Source organism: Antennarius striatus, chromosome 16 (genome assembly GCF_040054535.1).
Source record: "Antennarius striatus isolate MH-2024 chromosome 16, ASM4005453v1, whole genome shotgun sequence".
NCBI classification, from domain to species: Eukaryota; Metazoa; Chordata; class Actinopteri; order Lophiiformes; family Antennariidae; genus Antennarius; species Antennarius striatus.
In genome coordinates this window covers 8,173,090-8,197,826 of record NC_090791.1, presented here as the reverse complement: position 1 = coordinate 8,197,826, position 24,737 = coordinate 8,173,090, and the positions used below count along the sequence as shown (strand labels likewise).

The following is a 24,737-nucleotide window of genomic DNA, read 5'->3' as shown; positions in this document are numbered from 1 at the left end:
CATGAGGATAGTTTTCCTGGCAACAGCTAGCTCAACCAACAGGGTTGTTAAACTGGTTCAGTCTGGTTCAGAATCAGATTCAGAATCCTTTAATAATTCCTGAGGGGGAAATTGATTGTAGTGGCTGTAGTGGTGTCTCCAAGCAAACAGAGAGGAGGAGAGGTTGGGATGCAGTAGCCAAAGAAAGTAGAAAATAGTCCTGTGACCCTCTCCCGTAAATTTTTAATGGGGTTGCTGTGCCAGAATGTGTGGATATAGGTGCTGGGCATTTTTGAGAGTAGTGGGGACAGATGTCTGTGGAAAAACCAATTGGCATTGGTTGAGATGGTAACGTCTGATTCCCATTGGCAGATGGAATGCTCATAGTCTTTTCTGTCTGTATCAATATCTTATATTTAATATTATAAACTTTTTAAAGATGGTATATTGAACGAATGAATGAATGAATGAATAATAATGTTTAAGAAAATGCTTTTAAGACTTACTGTCAACCCCATGGTGTTACGTTAGTAATATGTTGAAATTTCTACTTGCCGTAGTTGAATTTTTTTTTTTATACATTGAATTATAAGTATTAACTTTATAACTTGTGTAACTCAGGACTAATTGGTATTGTACCCTACACAGTAAGCATGTGATTTAATTGTAGTACTTGAAAACAAATTTAGAAAACTAAATATATAACAGGTTGGAAGTGAGAACGTGTTTGTTCAGATGATGAAGCCAGGATTTTAAAAGCAGGTAATCGTGATTGAAAAGTAGGTTATCACAGTATCCACGACAGTTGCACGTCCATTGATCCCTCAGATTGTTAGGTGATCTACCACATCCCATTAGCCACAAAAAGAACTCATCTAAAGAGGGCCCACATAATCCTGGTAAACAACATCTAAACTGACTCCACAACCACCTCCCAGGGTATTGGCATAGAACTGGACATGCCAGTGCTATGAGGTAGTGATCCAAGGGCACAGAACTCCATAGTTCTCATGTAAACATTTTCTAAAGCCTGTCAAAGCGTTTCAATGACATGGTATTGGTACTACTAATTCATCAAGGCTAGATGAAAAGCTCAGAAGAGTGACATTCCTGTCATTGTCCTTGTCAAAGCGATGAATGGTTGGGTTATTGAACCCACTGTCTGAATAAAATTGCAAGAGGCACCCACTGCGAATTTGTAAAACTCTTATCTTCTTCTTCAAAATTGCCCCAAGCCCTCTACCTTCCATTGTTCTCGATGGAGACATAGGATTTAATGACTTCTCCTACACACTTACCCAATGAGTAGTTCCTTGGACACTGATGGATATCTGGGAAAACAGATCAATAGTGTTGTGTCTACGTAACTCAGTCTATTGATGTATGGTGAGGAGATCATAGCATACAGAATTCCTGCATGTTATCAATGATGGTAAAGGCTTCACAGAATGAATAAGACACGGCTGACAATGTGTCCATGTGTGTCTCTGTGTGTATTCACGTGTGGGTTATGCCTGCGTCACACTGACGTATGTCTGGGAACAAATCCCTTGAGGAGAATAAATGTGTGCCTGAGAGTGTGTGTGTGTGTGTGTGTGTGTGTGTGTGTGTGTGTGTGTGTGTGTGTGTGTGCGTGCGTGTGTGTGTGTGCGCGCACGTGCGCGTGTGTGCGTGTGTGTGTAATGACTCAGATACTGACATATGGTATTATCTGTGACATCATCTTTAGCAATACTGTGGTCTCAGCTCTGAGATCCTTCCAGCAATTGCTTCCCTCAGCTCCCAGCATGCCAGCTTTGACTATGTTAATTTTACTACTATATTACTGCTTCATATTGCTAAAGTGTCTCAATAAGTAAATTACCATAGGCCTGTAATTATTTTGATAAAATAAAATAAAAAATCATCATATCAATCTATCTCTCTTAAGTGTGATCATAAATTGCCTTGATGTACTGTAATTATAATATATGTAACAAGAAAAAAACCTAACTTTATGCTGATATGGATGTATTGCATGTTTATTATAGATGAATTTGACAGAAATAGGCTGAAAAATGAAACATTATCATAAATTACTAAACAAATAAGCAGCATTGAATAATTATTTACATTTCTATTATTATATCCTTCATTTTTTTAAAATTGTTTTTGTTGGCTGGTTCTCCACAAAACCAGCTGTTTGTTTGTTTGTTTGTTTTTATTTTCTGAACTGGGACTGAAATGTCACAGGTATTTAAATAATCTGCTATCAATGGCAAGGCATTCAAAAGGTTCATTATTGATTTTTGACATTATTTCCCACTCTTAATGATGGGGCTGACCCATATTCTAATCTTTATATATATATATATATATATATATATATATATATATATATATATATATATATATATATATATATATATATATATATATATATATATATATATATATATATATATATATATATATATATATATATATATATATATATATATATATATATATTATCATGAATATTGAGACAGCATATGTTTCAAAAGTATATCCAGATATAGCTAGGTATAGCTAGGTGGTGGACAGATCTGGGCTCTGTTCTAAACCTACAAGGGTGCACCATCTGGCAACTAAAACACATCAACATGTGCATGTGTGTGCACACCTAAGAGTGTGCCAGTATGTCCGAATATCTGATGTACAGTATGACATCAACTCTGAGAAAATAATACCACTTGTGGCACCACAGCGTACATTTAGCCTTCTATCTGGCTTCGATCGAGTTAGTTTGTGTTGTGTTAACTAACTTTGAGGTATAATTGATGAAGAGATACTTATTCATTGTTCTTCTGACAACACCAGGAGAAGAAGGAAGAGTTGAAGAGACAACTCAACTGCAGTAGACACACAAAGGTGAAAATGGGATCAATCTAGTACAACAAACAATATTTTTTTGCATGACAGAACCTTTGATGAATAATTGGATTTATTTACCGTATTTTCCGCACTAGAAGGCACATCTAAAAACCTAAAATTTTTTCATAAACCCGTAGTGCACCTTATAATCCGGTGTGTCTTATATATAGATTAATATTCATATTAATATTGGTTAAAAACATGATCTCTGAAAAAAAGCCAGCAGTCTGGCCGCACTCCGCCACCAGAGGAGCCCCCTCATAAGGTACTCGGGCCTACACCCCCTAACAATGGTAGTCAAGGGGCGTCACCTAAGTCCCGGCTCTGACTGAGCTGCTCTCAGATGGTAGAGCGGACTGTAGGAGCACGGGTAATTACGTAGCAAAACATAAGGAACTTTCAACAATTCTATTAATAAAGTTTGACTGACTGACTGATCTCAGTATTTCCTAACTATTTGGCGTCGGAAATAACCCACTTTAAACTTAATTGGCCTTAAAAATGTCATTGTGCTGTCATCTGGAATCTAGTGACGATCCATTCTATTAGTCTGCGGAAACACACGGAGAAACTGGCATAAAGGTGAATGAAAGGCCCTCAAAGCTGAACTTCCAGCCTTTTCTGAAATTTCAAGAGCAGATTCACTGCTAGACAAAGGTGCCAACGGGTGTGCTGCAATTGATTTACAAATGTAGTTGATAGCTCTGGGCGGGCGGCGGAGGGGCGCATTCAGGCTTGTGTATTCTGTCTGCAGCGATGTGCTGTGAGATTCACGGCGGTGAGACACCGACGTTAAAGTCAGTTCTAGGAGTAAAACAGCGTCACATCTGACAGTAAATTAGCAGCCTGACATTAAAAACTAGTTAAAAAATTGTTTAGGACACACAGCAGCAAATAGCTGCACCTCACCTCTGACTGGACTACCGATCGATCGAAACAATATTTAATTAATAAACGAAGACGAATGTCGGAGCTTAAATATCTGCCTCGAACTTCAGATCAGGAAATAATCCGCTCTGTTCGCACTGACTGCACTCGTAATGAATTTAAATATACGGTTGACTTCTTTCTAAGATGGCAAAGTGATCAAGTGATCAGGTTTCTCTTGATGAGGCTCAGAATGGCTTATTGACATAACAATAGGGTCCATTCAAAGGTAGTCAGGAAGTCATGAATGCAATCACGACTGTCTGAGCAGCGCGGCTCTATCTAGTGGACGGATTGCGCAACTACAGCCGCTGCAGTTTATTAAATAAATTTTATTTATTTTTTATTGTGTGCGCCTCATAATCCGGTGCGCCTTATATATGAAATAAATTATAAAAGAACCAAATTATTGAGGGTGCGCCCTATAGTCCAGTGAGCCTTACAGTGCGGAAAATACTGTACTTTGGCCATAGCAAAGGTGGCAAAGTAAAACTCACATTAGGAAAGACAAACTCCTGCCACAATTGTCTATTTGGATTGTGTCAGTTTTAATCTTGGATTGAGATATCTCTGCTCCAAAACAGAATTAGACACCTTGTCTAATTCTATCTATTTTTGAAAAAGTTGATTTTATATATTTTATGAGGATTTTTCATGAATGAAAAATACTCTTCTACGGTGTACTATTGCTATCAACTCTATTCATTAGTGGTTCCCTACAGCCCTGATGACTTAATGACAACTAGTTATGTAAAATGTGCTTTAAAATTTAAATAAGTGTTTTTCATTAAACTAAGGTTAATAAAGCCATTTCTGAAATTGTTAACCATAAAAAACAATGGCTTCCCCAATAAATCTTATTCAAAACTGTGCAAAATCAAATTGCTCTAAGTTGCCCTGTGATGAACTGGCGTCTCATCCAGGGTGTACTCTGCCTCTTGCCAGTATCTATCTGAGACAGACTCCAGCAGACGCGTGGCCCAACAATGCGGATTAACGCCAAAGACAAGATGTTTGCAATCATCTCATCTTCAAGAAGCTCTGAATAATTGACTGGATCGATGGATTATTTTGTATAAATATAACTGAATGTTGACATTCATTTTTCTCATTTAGGTTAATTTACATTTTATCAATTTGTCATTCAAGTGCAAAGCAATGTTAACCTTTACAATAGTGGCATTGATGTAATTGTTCACAACACATCAATTTATGTAACAGCTAGACTTAAAAATATAATAAAGACTAGACTTATAAAAGTCTTATTTGGAGCCATTGAGATGGAAAACAAAAATCAACTTTAAGGCACTTATGTCTGGTAAATAATATCAAATAAGTAGGTGGAATATCAAAAAGCCACAGTAAAGAAGACAATATGTATTTGGCCTGTTTTCCATTTGTGTGAACATTGTATTAATGATGAATAGTGAATTACAGAGAAAAAAACAGCCCACACGTCTGAACTCGCATATACCCTCTTTACTGCCTCATTTGTTCATTTAAAAACTCCCTTTCACAAACACAAACACACACACACACACACACACACACACACACACACACACACACACACACACACACACACACACACACACACACACACACACACACACACACACACAGCCAATTCCCATCCACTGTAACCTCTCTAAATTACCACCCATGAGAATTAAAGGGTGAGTCACTCCAGTGTGGCATCAATTAACTCCCTTCAGGCACACACTGTAGGTGTGTGTGTGTGTGTGTGTGTGTGTGTGTGTGTGTGTGTGTGTGTGTGTGTGTGTGTGTGTGTGTGTGTGTGTGTGTGCTTATATCAGCATAATTTGGCTTTTGTGTTTATGCATTTTAGTTGGACATCACAACTGCATTTGCAAACATCACACACAAGTGTACAGCACCACTGTTGAAAACAGAAGGATTACGCCTCTGTGTTTAGTCTCTGCTAGGTTACAGACCCCTGGAATCATCTGTAGGGGGGCTTGTAATATAAACTAACCCACTGTGACAATAAGGAGGGACTCAGATACAAATGCTGTGTTACAGACCCAGGGGAGGTAATTTGTTTGTATGCACCAGTGTTTGTTTGCATGTGTGTGTGTAGAACAATCTGGAATGTCTTATTCCATGACTCTTGGGTGTTTTCCCACTTTATATTTAGCATGAAACACAGACAATTGAAAAAATAATGGATTTTTCAACATAGAATCAGGAGCAGATGTAATGTTCCAGCAAATTGAAACAGAGTGATTAGGGTTTCACAGTTTCTGACCCTCCTTCCTCTGTACTGGAGCTATCAAGTGCTGTAAAATGTCTTTGGAGCAGTTGGTTGCAAATTCAATTTTACTGTAATCCACTTTCTTAATAGCAGATTTTTATGTTGCTCAGTGCATGGTCAAGCAGGTTCATGACTTCATTGTGCTGGACTCAAAATGTCCTTTTTTGACCATTTACTACAAAACAATCGACACTAACATTGACTCATAAAGGGAGCCTTTGGCTGAGATGACGAATGGCACATTTTCAGCTACAGTATAGAAATGACATTTTCCCCACAAAATCATCAAGTCTAAATATGCCAGGCAAATGCTTTTTCCAGGAAACCATATTTTGTTGCCTGTTTTGTTTTAAAAACATTTTAACAAGCAATGCATCAAACAGACTAAGTAATAATTTCTTATTTACTACAATTAAGTACTATTCTAGAACAATGGTTCCATTACGTTGCATTTCCACTACATATCATCAGTTCTTGTCAACATGACAGGTTTAGTTTCTGCAACTTTTCCGGAAGGATAGTGCTAACTCAGCATATCTGGTGGTCATAGTGATGCTGTGATCCTCAACATAACACATTTCTCTTATCCATTTCATGGGTGTCAAGGATTGGAACATCTGCACATCTTGAACAGTTTTGGTCATCGTGTCCACTGAATAAAAAATAAGGGTCCCCACAGAATCCTGGCTGTTCAAAATTGAATGATGTATTTTGAAGTCAGAAACACAAAATCACAGTGCTGAGCTGTCAAAGTCTAATCAAGTGGGAGAAATTTCACTGCCTAGTGTGTTCATGCTGCATGAATATCAGCGCAATAATGACAGATTAATCATTTTACTATAAACGTCTGAAGGATCGCTAATTGCGCCTGACTGAAAAGGTTCCATAATGCTAGATGGCTGATGTAATTTGAAGCAATTACCACACATGCTAAACTATTTCCCTGGAAAGTAGAGTGAGATTTAGTCACTGGGCTCATTTTATTTAACACTGTTACACTTTGAATGGATTTTCTGAGTTTGTGTTTTCATAATCCAAATTCATTTTTACATTTTTGTAGCAGGCCCCAATCAGGACAAAGTTGAGCATGTGGTCATTAAAGCCTACCAGACTCCCTGGAGACGACACTTTCACCAAACCTCACAGGATTAAAATCCCCTGTGGAGGATACTTACTACCGATTACTGAATCATTTGTGTTTATGAGTTTTTCTCAGTTCTTATTCATTATCTATCCTTTCTTGCACTACAGGGAAAAGCTATGTTTCAATAATTTAATCAGAAATTAGCTTTATTTTAAATTGCGTGTATCTAAATTAGATAGCACTCCAATAAAACACTATCTATGACATATTGTATAATATTTACAGGATTATTAAAAGTCCCAATGAAATTACACAACTCCAAAGATCAATGTGCACTAGGCTGTCAAACTCGATGGGCATTCCCAGCATGTATTGTTCGCAGGGGCAATGTACATGGGATTGTCAGAACTGCTATTCTTAATTTAGTTGATTGAGGCACAAAAACTTTGAAACATTCACATATGATAAAAGAAATCAATGCCCAAACCACATTTTTGCTTTGGTATAAATCACTGCAGTGAATTCTGCTCCCAAGATAATGCTGGCAGACAAATTTCTGAAGGACTGGTTAAATCTGATTCAGAGAACTCCTGACTTTTTCCTCTCATTCTGGTCAAATTCCAAAAGCATCGTAGCTTGCATTTCCTATTTTGCCAATTGTGTAATTTAGTTTGACCTGCCCTGCCTGTTAAATGCCCACATCTTTCAAACTTTATGTCTCCTTTTCTTTGACGTACATGCTCTGCTTTACTGTTTTAATTTCTGAGCCCAAGCCAGGGAATTAACCCCTGAAATTACCCTCATGACATCACCACAGTTATTTTTATACTCTTTTACAAACCCTCTTGAGAACCACAGAGCACACAAAAGGACATAAAATACTTTCTCAAAGCCTGAGTAATGTTGTATGATTATTAAACTTACCTTAAAATCTCGTACAAGACAGTATCAGTGATCAGCCAAAGGTGCCTCAGAGTTTCTAATGCACATTATGCTGAGGTTCTCCATAAAGGTCACATGACTATGTTGCTCAGTAACATCAGTTCTACCAGCCTGATTAAAATAATTCACAGTATAATGGTTGATTTTCTAACTCCAAGGTTTTAGACCATATATTTTAAAATACATTCCTCACAATTGAGATGTTTTTGTAATTTTAGTCTATGACAGTAAGCACCGTAACAATAAGTTACAAATAAAGAGGTGCTTTCAATGTATGCATTGTTGAATGTGTGCCTGCAGCATACTGCATCCTGCATATCTGTGCTATGAGGCTGTTTTGCTTAGAACCGCTTCCACAGTTATCATGAAAGAGCCAGATATTCCTCGGTACACACAATGATGGGTGCTACTCTGATGGAGGATTTTACACATTGAAAGCATTTATCTGTCCCGTCATGTCAGGGAACATGGTTCAAGGGCTTTGGTTGTTTTATTGTGAATTATCTGAACATATATAGTTTAATCCCCGTGTGTGCGCTTGTTTTTATTCTTCTGTTTTGCAATTTGCAATAGTCAAAGTGTGTGTTACTGTTTTCTCAAGGGGTTGAAGAAATGAGGATGGGAGGGCTTAGAGAACGAAAAGAATGATTGAAGGAAACAAGAAAAAAAAAAGAAAGAAATTAGGTCAATAGGTGAGAAGCTGAGAGGGTGGAGACAGATCAAACAGGACAAAAGAGAGAGAGGTAGAATCAGAGGACTGAGAAGAGAAGAAAGATAGAGGGTTGAAGAAGCCACACAGAAAGGGATAAAGGGCTTGTAACTGATGAAAAACATGAAGTGGCTGAGATAACCAGGGGCGGGATAAGTCAGACACAAAGAGTTGGGGAGATAAGAAATAAGAAAGAGACAATGTTTCCAGGGAGAGAGAGGTAGTGATAGAACAACAAAAACTGAACAATTTTGCTCATTCCTGAATGGACGAAAGGAAGAGATACATGGAGTGGGAGGGAAGGAAAGAGGCTGATGGAGATACAGTTTGCTTTATTACCGCTGAGCATAAATGGGAGATGAAGTAATGGAATTGAAGTGGACAGTTATTGATGAGATGAGATGAAAGAGAAAAAGATTGGCTAGCAAGCAGAAAATGTAAAAGGCAACTGAGATGCAAGTGTGGGTGTGTATTCCTGTGGCACGTTCTCTCCTCACTAGTTTGAAGACACATTTTGTATTTATTGACCTTGCATGTCAAAGCACTATTTTCATCCATGTAAATTGTTAAAGTTGCTTTATGTCAAATCTCAACTCCAGTACTTTTGAAAATAAATATGACTATTGAGTTTGGAAACAAATTGCACATTACTGGCCAGGAGAGATTTCGTATCGATTCAGAATAGTTCTGAAACAAAGAACATTTAAGAGGGAATGATACGCAGGCTAAGTTTTGCTGAGCCAATTGTTTTACTGAAACATTCCCTTTTCACAGTCGCACCAGGGAGCTGCCCAGTACACGAGCATATCTGTCAGACTCTGCCCAGCTCCACTGGGCCAGCTGAAGATTGCTTAATAGTAACAGTGAAAAATGTGTCAGTGGAGAAGATAAAGACTAATTTTTCCTCCATGAGACTTTTGATTTTGTGCAAAGACTCACAACGATTCTGTCCTGAAATGAAGAACACATCAATGGAGCTTTTCTATCTCATCGGAATTACAAAAAAATTTGTGGCAACAAATTTATTCGTGGTAGATATTTGCAAAGAGATTTTGTTCCAACATGTCAGAAAATGTGTTACTGTCTCAAGCTGAAGTATCTCGCACCCTCTACATTTCCCTTCAAGCAGCCCAAACGCTCCATTTGTTAGAATCTCCCACACATGTCCAACTCACCTATAGTTTAAAACAAGGTGAAGAAATCAGAAGTATAAGTACAGACACAAGAGGTGACGCAATTCATGGGACGAAGCACAAACTTTCAAACCTACATGCAAAGGTCCAAACCAGAGAGCAGTCCACTCCAGTCAAACAATGGCCCAAGGAAAAATGTGCTGCAGAGTCCAAAATGCAAAGGTGATCCAAAAACATGTGTAAATTCCCTAAATCAGTAGAAAGAGGCAAAGTGCAAAAAGAGGTTGAGTAAAAAAAACTGAACAATAGCAGAGATATGAGGAGAAATGGTTACATCATGTGATGCAAAGGTTCAACAACAGTTGGGCAGCTAAACGTAGAATGTATGAGAGGACAGTGTGAGGAGACACAGGTGAGAACAATCCAGGCAGGGAGAAAACGACCACGGAGGGAAAATGCAGAGAGAGGGGAGGACAGGTGAGCAATGAGAAAGTGTTATTATCACTATTAGTATTATTACTTAGTGTTTAGTTGAACGTTACAATGAAATTGACTCAGAAACTGCTCTTAGTCTGATAGTGAACACAGGTCCAGTCCTTGTTCACAGCTACTGGATCTTTATGAACCTAAAAAAGTACCATGTTGAAAGACCTTTTCCTGTCCGTGTTCCAGTTTTGAGGAGGCATTACAACTTGTTCAAAAGCATCAGACAATAAAAGATGGCAATATGGGAAGTTGTTTATATTTTATTGATGCTCCCAGTTGGCATGCATCCAGAGACTCATCCTCAATTCCTTTTTAATTTAATTCAAGCATTTTCTTTTTTGGATTTGTTTTTGAAGATGCGAACATTATGTTCAAAAACGGGTTGTTATCTGCAGGATGTTCGAACTGTACAAAGACTGAAGTAGATTGAATATTCTGAATAATAGATTTCAACAGTATCTTTATGAATGTCTATCTGTTTTATTCTCTCAAATCTATCTTGACTATTTCTTGTCAGACCTCTCTAGTACTTTCAGATATTAACTTCTGAAGTCAGGTTTGTAAGACATTTCATGGAGTGTTTTTTTGTATTTTTCATAAAATATTGGTAATATTTTAATAATCTGTGCAAAATATGTTTTTCTTCCTCCTGCCAGGACTCTGACGGAGCTCTTGAAGCAGCCAGGCGAGGCAGGAGGTGCGGATGGAATCGGAATTCATCGTCCCATAGGGACCAATGGCATTTCAGTCAGGGCACTACGGTCCAATAACGGTCAGTGCTCTGCATGTGGGTCTCTGTATCTGTCTGGGTTTGCATGTAAGCATGCAACAAGAGTATTTTTAAACTAAAAATTTTAAGTGTTTAGACCACAGGCTTACCATTTAATACTTTCATCTTAATGAACTATGAACTACCCATCTATTCTGCTTATAGGTACTATAACCATTTATTCAAAATTTCAGCCTTAACTGACCTGTTTAATTCTTCAACTTACTCACTGAGACATAAAATCTATCTTATTCTTCTTTTTTTCCTTTCGGCTTTTCCCTTCAGGGGTCGCCACAGCGAATCAGTTGCCTCCATCTAACCCTGTCTCCTGCATCCTCTTCTCTCACACCAACTATCTTCATGTCCTCTTCACTACATCCATAAACCTCCTCTTTGGTCTTCCTCTAGGCCTCCTGCCTGGCAGTTCAAAACTCAGCATCCTTCTACCAATATATTCACTATCTCTCCTCTGGACATGTCCAAACCACCTCAGTCTGGCCTCTCTGACTTGTTCTCCAAAACCTCTAACATGTGCTGTCCCTCTGATACTCATTCCTGATCCTATCCTTCCTGGTCACTCCCAGAGAGAACCTCAGCATCTTCATCTCTGCTACCTCCAGCTCTGTCTCCTGTCTTTTCCTCAGTGACACTGTCTCTAGACCAAACAACATCGCTGGTCTCACCACAATTTTGTACACCCTTCCTTTCATTTTAGCTGAAACTCTTCTATCACACATCACACCTGACACTTTTCTCCACCCGTTCCATCCTGCCTGGACACGCTTCTTCACCTCTTTTCCACACTCTCCATTGCTCTGGACTGTTGAAATCCTCCACCTTCTTGATGTCTTCTCCCTGTAACCTCACTCTTGCAATTGGGTCCCCTCTCATTCACACATGTACTGAGACAAAAATTCTATAATCATTAAATAATCTCCACATTTTGAGGTTAGTTGATTGACTTCAACAGCATCAGCACTCTAGTTTGTGTAGCTTAGTTGTACAGTGACCGCCTAAATTCAGGCACAAAGGTGGAATTAATTGAATGGACTGAAATGAGTAACACACCTTCATGCCCTTTATTTAATATACTCACAAACACAACACATCAGCATGGAGCTCATGGGACAGTAGTAAACTATCCCATCTGAGAGGTTTAATGACCACATAAACAGGTGTTTAACACTCATGACACAGAAATGTGTGTCTAAATTCTGTATTCACACACACGCACGCACGCACTTGCGCAGTTACGCACGCACGCACGCACACACACACACACACACACACACACACACACACACAGATGGTATTCTCTTCTACTGTCTGTATATGTTCCACATAAAGACAGTCATACGTGTCATGTCATTCATGGGTGAGGAGGAATGGGGACAGAGAGGTCATATTTAATTAAGATGTAATTAGCCATGTTCCAACTCCAAACCCACAGAGGAGAGGCGGTGAAACCCATCTGTCTCTCACTTCTACACATTTTAACCAGACACACACGCACGCACGCACGCACGCACGCACGCACGCACGCACACACACACACACACACACACACACACACACACACACACACACACACATACAAAAGCATGCATGCTCAATATAACCCTGTGCTTCATCTGTGAATTGAGATTAGGATTAATGGGTATAATTCCTGGGGACACATTTGTGACAAGAGACATGGCATGCTTTGTTGCCCTACAATTTGGTCCTGGTCATTTGGCATACAGTAGCAGGGATAATGAAGTTCAGTTATGGCCCAAAGCAGGTCAAAAGCTACATGATATCAATACTAATGACAATTTCTTTATCCAAAATACAAGAACACAAATGAGATGTGGTTCATTTATAAATTATTATGGCATAAAGTTTCCTTATTTCACATTGTCTAAAATTGACACTCTTTCACATGCAGTATTTATTCACCCATACAGACAAAAGGAAGCTAAAGCTTCTCCAGCTACTTTCATCTTCCCACAGTTGGAATAAACAAGTTTTTGGCCTGTTTTCACCCCATGCTGTGCTTATTAGGGCTGCTTTCTTCCATTGTCTTCCCTTGCTCTTTCCGTCTCTTTCCGTCCTCTCAACCCCCACTCTTTTCCTCTTTAGCTTCTTCACATTGCTTTATTCTGTTGTTTTTCTGTAGTCCTCAGTATTCTAATCTTTCAGTCCTAGTCACATATGAATGTTTAGTGTATGCAGTGCAATGTTACATAACAATACATTATTTTTACCTTCTTTTGTTTTACTCGCTTTTACTACATTTATATTGATGGGGAGTTTTTTGCACCAAACTTATTGGAAGCATGAGGCACATGCCATGGAAGAAATCTTTTGGAGTAGATCAATATTTTTATCAATTACACATAAGCTGCTTGCTGACATTTCATTAGACTTGATGGAGGAGAGGGACATGAGCCAGAAATTGAAACAATTAATGCTGATTTTTAACCCTGGGGACAGATGTTCAGAGGGCACTCATGTCTCATTTAATAAAATGCACACAATGGCATCTCCATTAGATCCATCTGGATCCAACTCATATTCGAGATCTGGCGATCCAGAATGCTTCAGTTTATAGGACTCATGGACATTTTGCAACAGTCAGGATTCGGACTGACAGCCAAAATCCGATTTTTAGCCCATCCAGATTGAAAGCGGATGCCTCTTGTGTAGTCTGAACAGATTACAATCCGATTAGCCTGCAATCTGAACGCAGGCTAAGATGCAAATATTAACAACTTCAGACTTGCAAACAAGACCCAAGTGTAGCTGAAACTAAGATGATATATTTAAGTGTCAAATTTCCAATTGCCCAACAAGCTGCAGCCTGAAGTAAAAGGTCATTTGAAATATTTTTTAGAACAATGTTTTTTTTTTGAATAATGTTGCACAACACTGCACAGCTCAGACATTGCACGATAAAAAGAGGCAAATATAATACAGTAATACAAACAGGAGTGGGCACATCATCCATCCAACACAGACAAAATTACAGTAACAAACTAAGCTGATCTTGAAAGTCCTTGTAGAAAGACAGATGACAATGAGGGCTGTGACATGACTTTTTTGTTTTTACATTTACTGTAAGTGATGTGAGCATCTGGGACCCCAACCACCAGGCACTGAAGATCTATTTGTATGAAACACCAATAGATAATGCCACACCAGCACCTTTGTAGTTTCACACATTACCAAAAGAGTGGACATAGACGTCAGTCTCAGATTTATAGTTCCGCTAGATCCATTATGTTCTTAAGGACAGGCAATATACGTATATGTGCCAAATCCATACCAATGGATTTGGTTCAATTACACATTGGATATCCATAGGACATCCATAGGACAGAACCAGACTTCTTGTCAGTCTAAGTCATCTATAGTATTGTCTGTCTCCCAGGTTTTGTTTGACATCTATCAGCTTAAAAATTATTGGGAATTGAGAGTTCTACAAAAACAACAATATGTGTTTGGCTATCAGCCAGGATATGGCTTTGGTTGAGTTATTAATTATTAAGGTGGTGTCTTTTTGTAGCGAAGTCTATCTTGTAAATATTTGTAACATTTATCCTCATTGTTTAACCTGAAATACTGCTGCAGCTCTTGAAAATAAAGTAAAATCTGGATTACAAATAGATCTCAGTTTTGTTAATCCACGGCTGCTCCAAACTTTACAGCCCTTATCCTTTAGAGCCTGGCAGGAAGTCAGGGTTGTCTAAAACAGGAGTAAGTGTGGATGTGAACTGAGCACGGCCTTGTAAAATGTGGACAGACCACAAGCTCTAATTGTACTTCGAGTGACAGGGTTAGTGCAGCGAATTTGAACTGTCAAATCTTTGACAGGAGGAAGTTTGACTTATTGTTTTCCATCAAACTGATCATGATACCAGTGAAACTACAAATTTTTATAAATAGGTCTTCATTATCAATGAGTCAAATGTCTGTTCAAACTATCGTGTAACTATAGCTTTAAAGGGCAATCACATAATGTGGGAATTTAATTGCCTTTCTTTAAGTTTATGCTCTTATTTGTATATATTTTTTAAATGAGCTTCTCTTTGTTTCATTTCTGACAGCTGTAAACGTGTGTTTTGATGTGGATATAATCAACACAAAGACAGGAAATAGCAGGAAGATGGGTGTGAAAGGTGCGAAAGAAGGGATAAAAAGAATTAATCTACACAGGACAGTGAGTGTGTGCGTAGTCTTGAATAGGGGTAAGGGTAATTGCAGTCAGGGACGATGATGATGAAGCCATCCTGCTCCTGCAGTGTCAGCTGTCAAGACATAATCACCTCTTAATTAAACACATTTAATCCTTAAGGCCATTTGTACAAAGTCAGGGAGACACTGACAGGAAAATAGAAATCATGAGGGAGTTGAGGGAAGAAGATGAAAGAAAGAAGCGACAGACTTTTCAGGGGTCAAGCATTTGCAAATGTTCGGGGGTGAAACATCTCCCCAACTGTTGGATCAATTTTTAAGATTAGGTACACTTGACTTACGCTGGATGTTTAAGCTAAAGGTAAAACTATTTTACACTACTGGTTAATGACAATTCAGTTTCCATGCAATGTTGTCTAGACTAATTTATAGAAAAATTTAAGTGAAAATATAAAAAAATAAGACAATTCGTCTAATGAATGATGATGAAAATACACCGAAATGTTTCTGAGCATTTCTTCCAAACAATGACATCTGAAATCCTTTATTATATGACAAAGCATCTCTTCCATATCTGATTTCCACTGCTTCCTTGTGCTCATTTCAAAAGCAGTAATACTTAGTACAATGTAGGGGGAAAATTAAGGCATAAAAGTGGAAAGATATATTTGAAAAAAGAGAAAAAAGAGAAAAAAGAGAGAGAAAGAGAAAAAAGAAGAAAAATATTGAGGTCATCATGTACAATGACTAAATGAATAAATAACAAAGACGGTGGCTTAGAGTAAAGAGTAAGTGCATGTTACAGGAGAGGCACGGGTGGGAGGTGATGAAACTAAGATTAGGTTAAACAGACATGTCTCATAATGATGAAATTACTGAGGTGGGGAAGGACAGAAATAGTAAGTGAAGAAGGGCAGGAGAGGGGGAGGGGAAAAAGAGAAACCTAGAAATTGATGAATGATGAAAGGAATTGGTGAGTACAGTATTACACAGAAGAATAGAAGGAGGCATTAGATCAAGGCATGACAAGAATGAATAAAGTATGTTAGAAAGCACTACAAATGAGCAAGTAGGGGACAGGAACACTAAAAAGAGTGAGAGAATAAGAAAGGATAGAGAGAGAGAAGATAGAGAGAATAAATAGGAGAGACAACATGCTGCTAGCTGCAAGGGGGGCAGCTGGTCAGCCCCGGCCCTGCTCTGTTCTGGTGTGGATAACTGCCCTGAGGACAGTCACCCCACTCTAGACACACACACGCACGCACGCACGCACGCACGCACACACACACACACACACACACACACACACACACACACACACACACACACACACACACACACACACACACACACACACACACACAAACCTCATCCATCCGTATACACTCAGGATGAAGACTGCATACATACATGTAAACAAATGACACACACATTATTTCCTGTTTCACAAATAGCCAGCAGACAGTATGGCGGTTTGAAGGGGATGACATAAAATGGCATAAAATGTGTAGGAAAAAATGAGGAAAGTAGATGGGATTAAGATTTGAAAGAATAATGAAGACAAGCTAGATAAAAAAAAAGTGAGAAATGCAACTTGGGAGAAATGGTGATAAGAAAGTGAGGCAGGGGAGGACAATGGAAAAGAGAACAGATGGCATGGAAGAGCAGGAGGAAGAAAAAAGAAAAAGATGAAAAGCAAAGAACGGGGTAGTTTTCCCAGGTTACTTGTGGACACTGGCTGTAAGTGGAGCACAAGTGGGCTCTTTGTCATCAAATGATAATCAGGTGATGTCAGAGCCACAGTCAGCATCACTGAGGACAGTTAGGACAAAAGAGCTTTTCTGTCAGTGGCAGTGCCAGAGCATTCCAGTAATATATGATAGAGAAACATTGGTCTTCGGAGTATGAATGTATTATACAGTTTGTGATCATTAAAACTGAATATAAGAAAGCTGCTTTAATCAAGGCCGCATCTGATTTCCATTTTATTTTATTTTGGTTCATTCAATGTGCACAGTTGATTTCAGTGATTTTTCCACCAGCACCGTCATAATGGTCACAGTGGTGAAATGTCTCCATATACAGATATGTTAACAATAATAGCCAGACGTTGGTCAACTCCATGCACCACAGATGTGAAGCAGTTATCAGAAACTCTAGTTATGCAACTAAATATTAGTTTAACATTCTCAGCAAAGTTTTAAAGAAAGATGCCAACACTGCTATTTTGTTTTGTCATTATGTTTGTTGACTTTCTGTAAAATATTATCATAATCAATGACTTCTTCCACTTTTCTTGCTTTGATATAGAATGTGAAGTGTCCCCAATGCATTTATGTGCATTAAAATCAAAATTATTTGAAAAATTTTGAGGTTTACTCACATTTTTAGACATGCTGCGATTATTCATTCAGTTCATTCTCAAGAATATAATAGAATTCCAATTAGCCTGAGTTGGGGTTTTTTTCTCCAGTGCTAGTTAGAAAATATTGGCATGCAAGCATGGCTGATTATAAGATCCTATTCAGACCATTTAAGGTCTGGTTCAAGTTCAGCTCTGTAATATTATTATTTATTATCATTACTTAATTTTTTTGTAAACTCTATAAATTGTAACATTTATAATCACTCTGTTGATGTGACTTGTGTGTGTGAGGAGCAACAAAAGAGGCAGACTTCATTTTCTGTAGTAAGGGGTGTAGACAGGCCAGGAACAGATATTATTTTATTAAGTGATATGGGCCCTTTAAGACCAAGGAAGATATCAAGACTTTATATGATGAATAGAACAAGTTAGACTAACTGTATGTTAAGTGCAGTGACATGCGGTGAGGCATTGATCTCATCATAATTAGATCTACAAACATGAACCTACAGTGTTGAGCCGTTGAGCAACCCATGGGGAGGCTTGGCTGGCGGGTCCCTCAACGCAGGTCTCTGCTCCATATTTCAGCTGTAAATGTGAAAATTCTGTGATTTTGAGTAAAAATAACCTAAAATTGGTGACGTTAAATAGAAAATAACTTTATAATATGCATTATTGGATAAATATAATAATTTCATTTATTTCTTCCATTTTTCATTCTTTTTCTCTCATAATGGCAAGTGAGGCCATGCCTCACCTGCCTCCCGGTCACTGGTTAAGTGCTTTTCCAGGCTACACTACCATGTATTTGAATGTCAAAATCATCAGATCTGAAATGTTACTGGGATCTAGATCATGTTATGATGTGCACTAGATCTGATCGTGTTGTGATTATAGGCATTACCAATAACTTAAGAACCAAACTCTGGTAACAAACCAACATTTGCAAAAACCATTATTACCCCTGGTGGGGATAATAATGAATTTTTGGCTGGTCTCACTAATACACATGAAAACCTCTGAGGTAACCTTCAAACTAATAACACACCCCATGTCACTGAAGGGAAAAATAACTATATCTGAGCTCAGCGGACTTTATTTTCTCCACTGGAGGTCTCTTCTGAGATATGAAAGGATTTGCATTTGTGGGGCATAATTTGCATGTTACTGGCCTGCAAGAGAAAAACAAGTATCAGAGTTAGAGGGGGAGGAAGAGAGGCTGAGATGGAAGGAGGGAACTTACAAAGAGGTACAGTGGGAGGGGGAGGTAGAAAGACAAAGAGAGGGAGAAAATAGTGTGTTTGATGCAGGGAGAGGGAGAGAAGAAAAGATGGTGGCGGAGGGAGATAGCATCAGTGTAACATTGAAATCAAAACAATGAAATGAGTATCATGGGAGCCTGCGGGATGGGTGTTGAGTGAAAAGATGCTCTATAGGCAGGGGACTGGGGCTGGTGTGTGTGTGTGTGTGTGTGTGTGTGTGTGTGTGTGTGTGTGTGTGTGTGTGTGTGTGTGTGTGTGTGTGTGTGTGTGTGTGTGTGTGTGTGCGTGCTTATGACAACATCCGTGCAGGGTGAAAGTGTTTGTTTATGTTCATGCGCCCTTCATTTCTCTACATTATCACAACAATGCCACATGGGGCTAGTGCCAATTACAGTATATTCCCACTGAGAATGACATACCACCAGGGAGAGAGAGAGAGGGAGAGAGACAGATGGAAGAACGGCAGTTAGACATAAACATGGTTGAAGAGTACATGAATCTATTTTTGAGCATTAAAGCCTCCACTCATGCATTGACCTACTGTAGGGGTTGTCCATCAGGTGGCCAACCTGCCCTCTAATATAGTTATGTGCTTGCCATTATGTGTGAGTGACTGACGGGACCCCAGGTCGACCAATCTGTTGACCGCTTTATGGGACTTTTCATTCTCATTATTATCTGGCAGGTTGTGCATGTGAACCATAAATGGATGCTCCTGACCTCAGTTGCCTTGTGATTGCTACTGTGGCCCTTCACTGACCCATGAGTGCTTCTGTCATACAGTCTGACTTAGTAGAACAGATTTAAAAAATCCCATGAATGTGTTTAAGCAAACTTGGAAACTGTAATACATCAAGACAGACGCCAAAGTATACATACGACATTATGCAAATGTCAACAAGCAGCAACCACTATAGCTGAGTGTTAAAGGTATTGCTAGGTAGTGTTTGCTTGCAAAATGGATAAGTTCAGCATCCTTTGGAGATAAGGTGACATTTTTGTCAAGGAAGGATTTCTGAATGAAAAAGAGCTGCTCTCCAGTAATGAAGTTTGCAAAACTTCATCACTGACAAGCCAGGAATTCAGTTTCAACACAGGGCAACATCTCCACCACCCATTACTTCCCAAATTTTACTTTAATGTCCTGTTTCTGAATGTGATTCACACAATCTCAACTTCCTTCATTCTTTCATTTTACCTTTTATTAAGTCAAATTAAGGTATCTCTTTTCCTGCCTTTAGGGAATTTAATTTACGATGCCCTCACGTTACCAGAAACACAGCAGCACTAAATATCCCTACTATTAGGTGTGAGTCAAGGCTGATAATCCTCTTGAGCATCACAAGCTTTACTCTCCCACTTTCTCTTTTCCTGTCTTCTCTCCAGTTCCCTCTCATTAACCACCAATCTGCGCTCATTTTTTCTGCCTTCTTTCCCTTAAGGTCTCGCTCCCTTTCTCTCTCTCTGTCCCTTCCCCCTTCTTTTATGTGAGTGATTATTTTGTAACTTTGATTTCTGTGAATAAATGTGTTTTTCAAAAATCCATCCATACATCTTTTGTACACGAGTCGACCATGATTGTCTCGTCTATACATCCGCTTTTTTCTCTTTGCGGAAAAGCAGGTGTTACTTAAGCTTGACTATGGAGGAGAGGCTGGGTACACTTCACACACATCGCCAGTGCATTGCAGAGTCACATGCAAGACAAACAACCACTCATGCATTCATATCTATACCAGCAATGAAGTGTTTTTGCATGGTTTTTTTGCATATTTTTGGAGGTGAGAGGAAGAAGGAGAACCTGCAGAGAACCCACACAGAAACATACAAACTCCACACAGAAAGGAGTTCAACCCGGAGCTGACAGCACTACCCACTGTGCCAAAATGCCGCCCTTTAAAAAAAATCTTTCTTTGTTTCTTTCTTTCATAGCTTGAGAATCTGCAGGCTAAGCTGTCTGATCCCCCATTTTATGACAGAACTGGAAAGTCACCCAGAAATGAACACAGAACGAAAATAAATAGACCTGATGTGATGAGTTCAACAGTTGAATTGCACCGAGTTGAAAGCAAACTTTTGGGTCAGACAAAAAACCCCAAAGGCACAATGACAAAAATGGTGAGGAACAAAGAGAGAACAGAAAAAAAATATGGTGAGTTTGTTGAAAATAAAACCCCACATTTCACTTATTACCACATAATAACTGAAATGTGTACTGTACTGAAAATAAAAACAGAAATCAACAGAAAGCATTTATTAATCACAAATGCAGAAAGTGAATTAATTCAAAAAACAATGGAACAGACATACTGCTTCTATTTATACTGGTTCTGTAATGATCCGTTGCCACTGCTGCAAGTAAAGCAACTCACAGTGGAGGGTTCAGAATAGGCTTATTAATGAGATGGGGCTGCGGTAGATTACAGCTTTAGTGAGCTGCCAAAAGAATGGCTGATCCAGACAAACAGAGAGACACAGTCAGACAGGAAAAATCCAAAGGCAGAAGGTCAGCTTTTCTGATATATTCAGTGATCAACAATATGCTAAATGCCAACGTTCACATCAGGTCAGAGAATGTGAAATGACAGAAGAAGACTCAACCCAACAATGTTCAATAACTTTCTAGCCAAGAAGGGATTATTACAGTCTTCTATTACTGTGGGGGGTTTTTTTATTGTTGTTGCAATTTTGTCTTTTTAACTACATTTACTTGACCTTAACCACTGAAGTCAGGTCTATTTTTGTCTAGTTCTTGATAGTTTGATGACCTGTCAGTGATTCTATCATAAACAAAGTTACAACCGTAACTGATGCTTTAAGTTCATTCCTAATGTCTCTATGTAAAATGTCTGGCAATGAAAACATAGAAGTCTTCCTTAAAAACCAAAAGCTTTGAACCCTTGAAAATTCAGTATATTGCCAACACAATACACACACTCATACACACATACACACATACACACACGCACGCACGCGCACGCACACACGCACACACACACACACACACACACACACACACACACACACACACATTGGTATAGTATATTAAAGACAAGGCAGCACACATAAGAGTTTTTTATACATGTGTGCAGAGGTTTGAATGTGAGTAACTTAGAATGATTGTCTTTGTGTATATTGATACACTGCCATGGGAGGGCATGTTCTCTCAGTCATACGAAGGTCACTAGACCTTGCTCTGCCCCCCCCCCCCACACACACACACATATACATATGTGATAGCTGTGCATTATATACATGTGTGTTTATTGGAAATATTTAGGCAGAGCGTTTCAGTCACCTCATGATTCCACCAATCCTGAGGGTCAACCATAATGAACTGACAAATTTAAATTAAAAAATTACCTCAAACAAAAAAAATGTGTGTCCAAGGACACAAATGCCATTAATTCTGTGAAAGCAGAATAACAGCAGAATGAAATAAAGATTCTATACAATACTCTTTTTAATCATATTCACACAATTGTCAATTTCATTTTGCCCCAAACAATTTGTGGTCCTGAATTTTAGCTGTTTGGTCATTTTTTTAATATATAAAAAATTACCAAATTGTCAGAAGAGTACATTTAGAGCACCAAAAAACACATTTTTAGAATTCTGCCCAGTGGGTTTTGAGATGTGGATAGATTAACAGAGTTCAGTAGTTCAGTTTTTTTGGCGGAAAAGTAGCTATGTGTGAGCAGGTGGAAGCATATGCAGCATGTAAGACATATTATTTCCTTCATGAATATAATAGCAAATATGATGCTTGCAAGACGATGCAATAGTGATGTTTTGCAACTTGAGTTTTTTTTTTTCCTGTGCATTTGCAAAAGCACTTGCCTTGTATATGGAAGCGGAGGGTGGCATTTTTATTTGTAAGGATTGATGAGAGAATAGGCAGCTCAGAGGGGCAATGTGGATTTCCACGGATGCTGACAGTGTGTGAATGTGTGTGGTCAAATGTGTCTGCTGGAGGCTGATATGAGCATGCTAGAGAGCCTCTGACTGAGGGGCTGTGTGTGGCTATACATTAAAAGGCAATGATCATCCTTGACTGCTGCAGGCTCACTGACAGCATTGCTGTTATTAAGCAACAGGGAGGGATCAGACTCCATTTTGGCTCTGTTATTCTGTCATAATGAGGCATAACCCTTCTCATGGAGGGCTAAATGGTTTCCTGGTTAATGCATCAGACCAGGGGTGGCACTTGTGCTGACTACCAAAGAGGGCAATGATTGAGGGAAGAGTGTGTTTGAATGAGAGCACAGCAGAAAGTGTACCAGCAACACAGTGCAGTTAAGGACAAAACTAGATTATTCCAGAACAGAATGTGATTTCTTTATTAAATGTCAGTCTGACCCAATGTTCAAGTTTCACTTTAAAACTGTCACAAACACATTATCCATTAATGAAAAAAATTGTCATGTAATATTCAAAGGTAATTTGAACACAAACATTATGAGAGAATCAAGCAACAAATGATTACAAGCAACTAAACAACACCCAGCATCTATGGTTTTGGCCCATGGATGCTGGTTAAGATAAATGATAGAAATTTCATGATTCACAGCCTACAGAGTACAAATTATGCTTTAGTATCATTTATCATAGAAAATAATTTAATGCCATGATTGGATTAATGTCTGTGATTTTCCACTCTGATCTGCACACTTTTCAGTCGGCTTGTTAATTTTTGTACAAATTCAACCATAGGATTTCCACACTGAAACCAGCACTTGAATCCTGCGCATGCTAAATCCTACAATTACAAGCTTAGAGCTGATATCAGGGAAAGGAACATGTTACACACATAGAAAAATATTGCCACAAAATACAAACAATAACTATACTTAGCAGCCATTTTGCCATTAACTGGGCTATGATTTCTATAAGAACATCAAAAGCTCCGGGTGTTCACAGAACGCGACTGAGTCATGCAATAATTTCACAGGTGAAAAACCGTAAATTAAAGAAAATGATGCACAGGTGATAAGCATGCCTCCTGCATGGAGAGTTTGCACCTGCTGTGAGGGCAAATTGATATAGTAATCACTAAATAAACAGCAGCTTAGCTGCTGGCACTGCATATTAGCCCCCTCTCTGTGTGTGTGTGTGTCTGTGTGCGTGCATGCGTGCGTGCATGTGTGTGTGTGTGTGTGTGTGTGTGTGTGTGTGTGTGTGTGTGTGTGTGCCTGAGCCAAGCCAAGCGATGTTGTAGCATCTGATTGAAATCAGTCTCACATCGCAAAAGCAGAGCTCATCGTGAGCAACACAGGGGTCCTTTGTTACACTCACCCACACACATGCACTTTCACACACAGACACAAACATATGCACACACTCACCCAACATACACACACACACTGACAGAAGACAGATGGACCGCAATGGTTAAACATGTGAGTAAAACTATGTTTTCTGCCTTAATGTGAAACAAATCAATTATTTTCACACACATACACACAGTCACGTCACATCACATCATTTCATACAGAATTTTTAACCTAATCACACTCAACCATGCGTGTGTCTCAGAGGAAGAATCAGGTTACCAATACAAAAAAAAGTGTCTGGAGACCACAATTCCAGGTTAAGCATTGCCTCCAAAGTTGCAGTTCAGATTCTGTCACAGTGACAACATACACCTACAACTTTAATCTGTCCATATTTTTTTCATAGGGAATGCAGTTTTCCAAGATGAGTTGGCATTCGTTGTTCTGCAGGGTAAATTCTCT

The 24,737-nt window shown here is 38.8% G+C and overlaps 1 protein-coding gene across 1 annotated transcript in view; it reads left to right on the top strand.

Annotated features, from left to right (window-relative positions):
• The window catches only part of LOC137610050 (protein shisa-8), a 74,153-nt gene that overhangs the window by 21,159 nt on the left and 28,257 nt on the right, over window positions 1–24,737 (top strand). Inside the window, exon 2 of the mRNA XM_068337475.1 lies at window positions 11,087–11,202. Coding sequence (XP_068193576.1) covers window positions 11,087–11,202 — 116 coding nt within the window. The remainder of the gene's footprint in view (window positions 1–11,086; window positions 11,203–24,737) is intronic.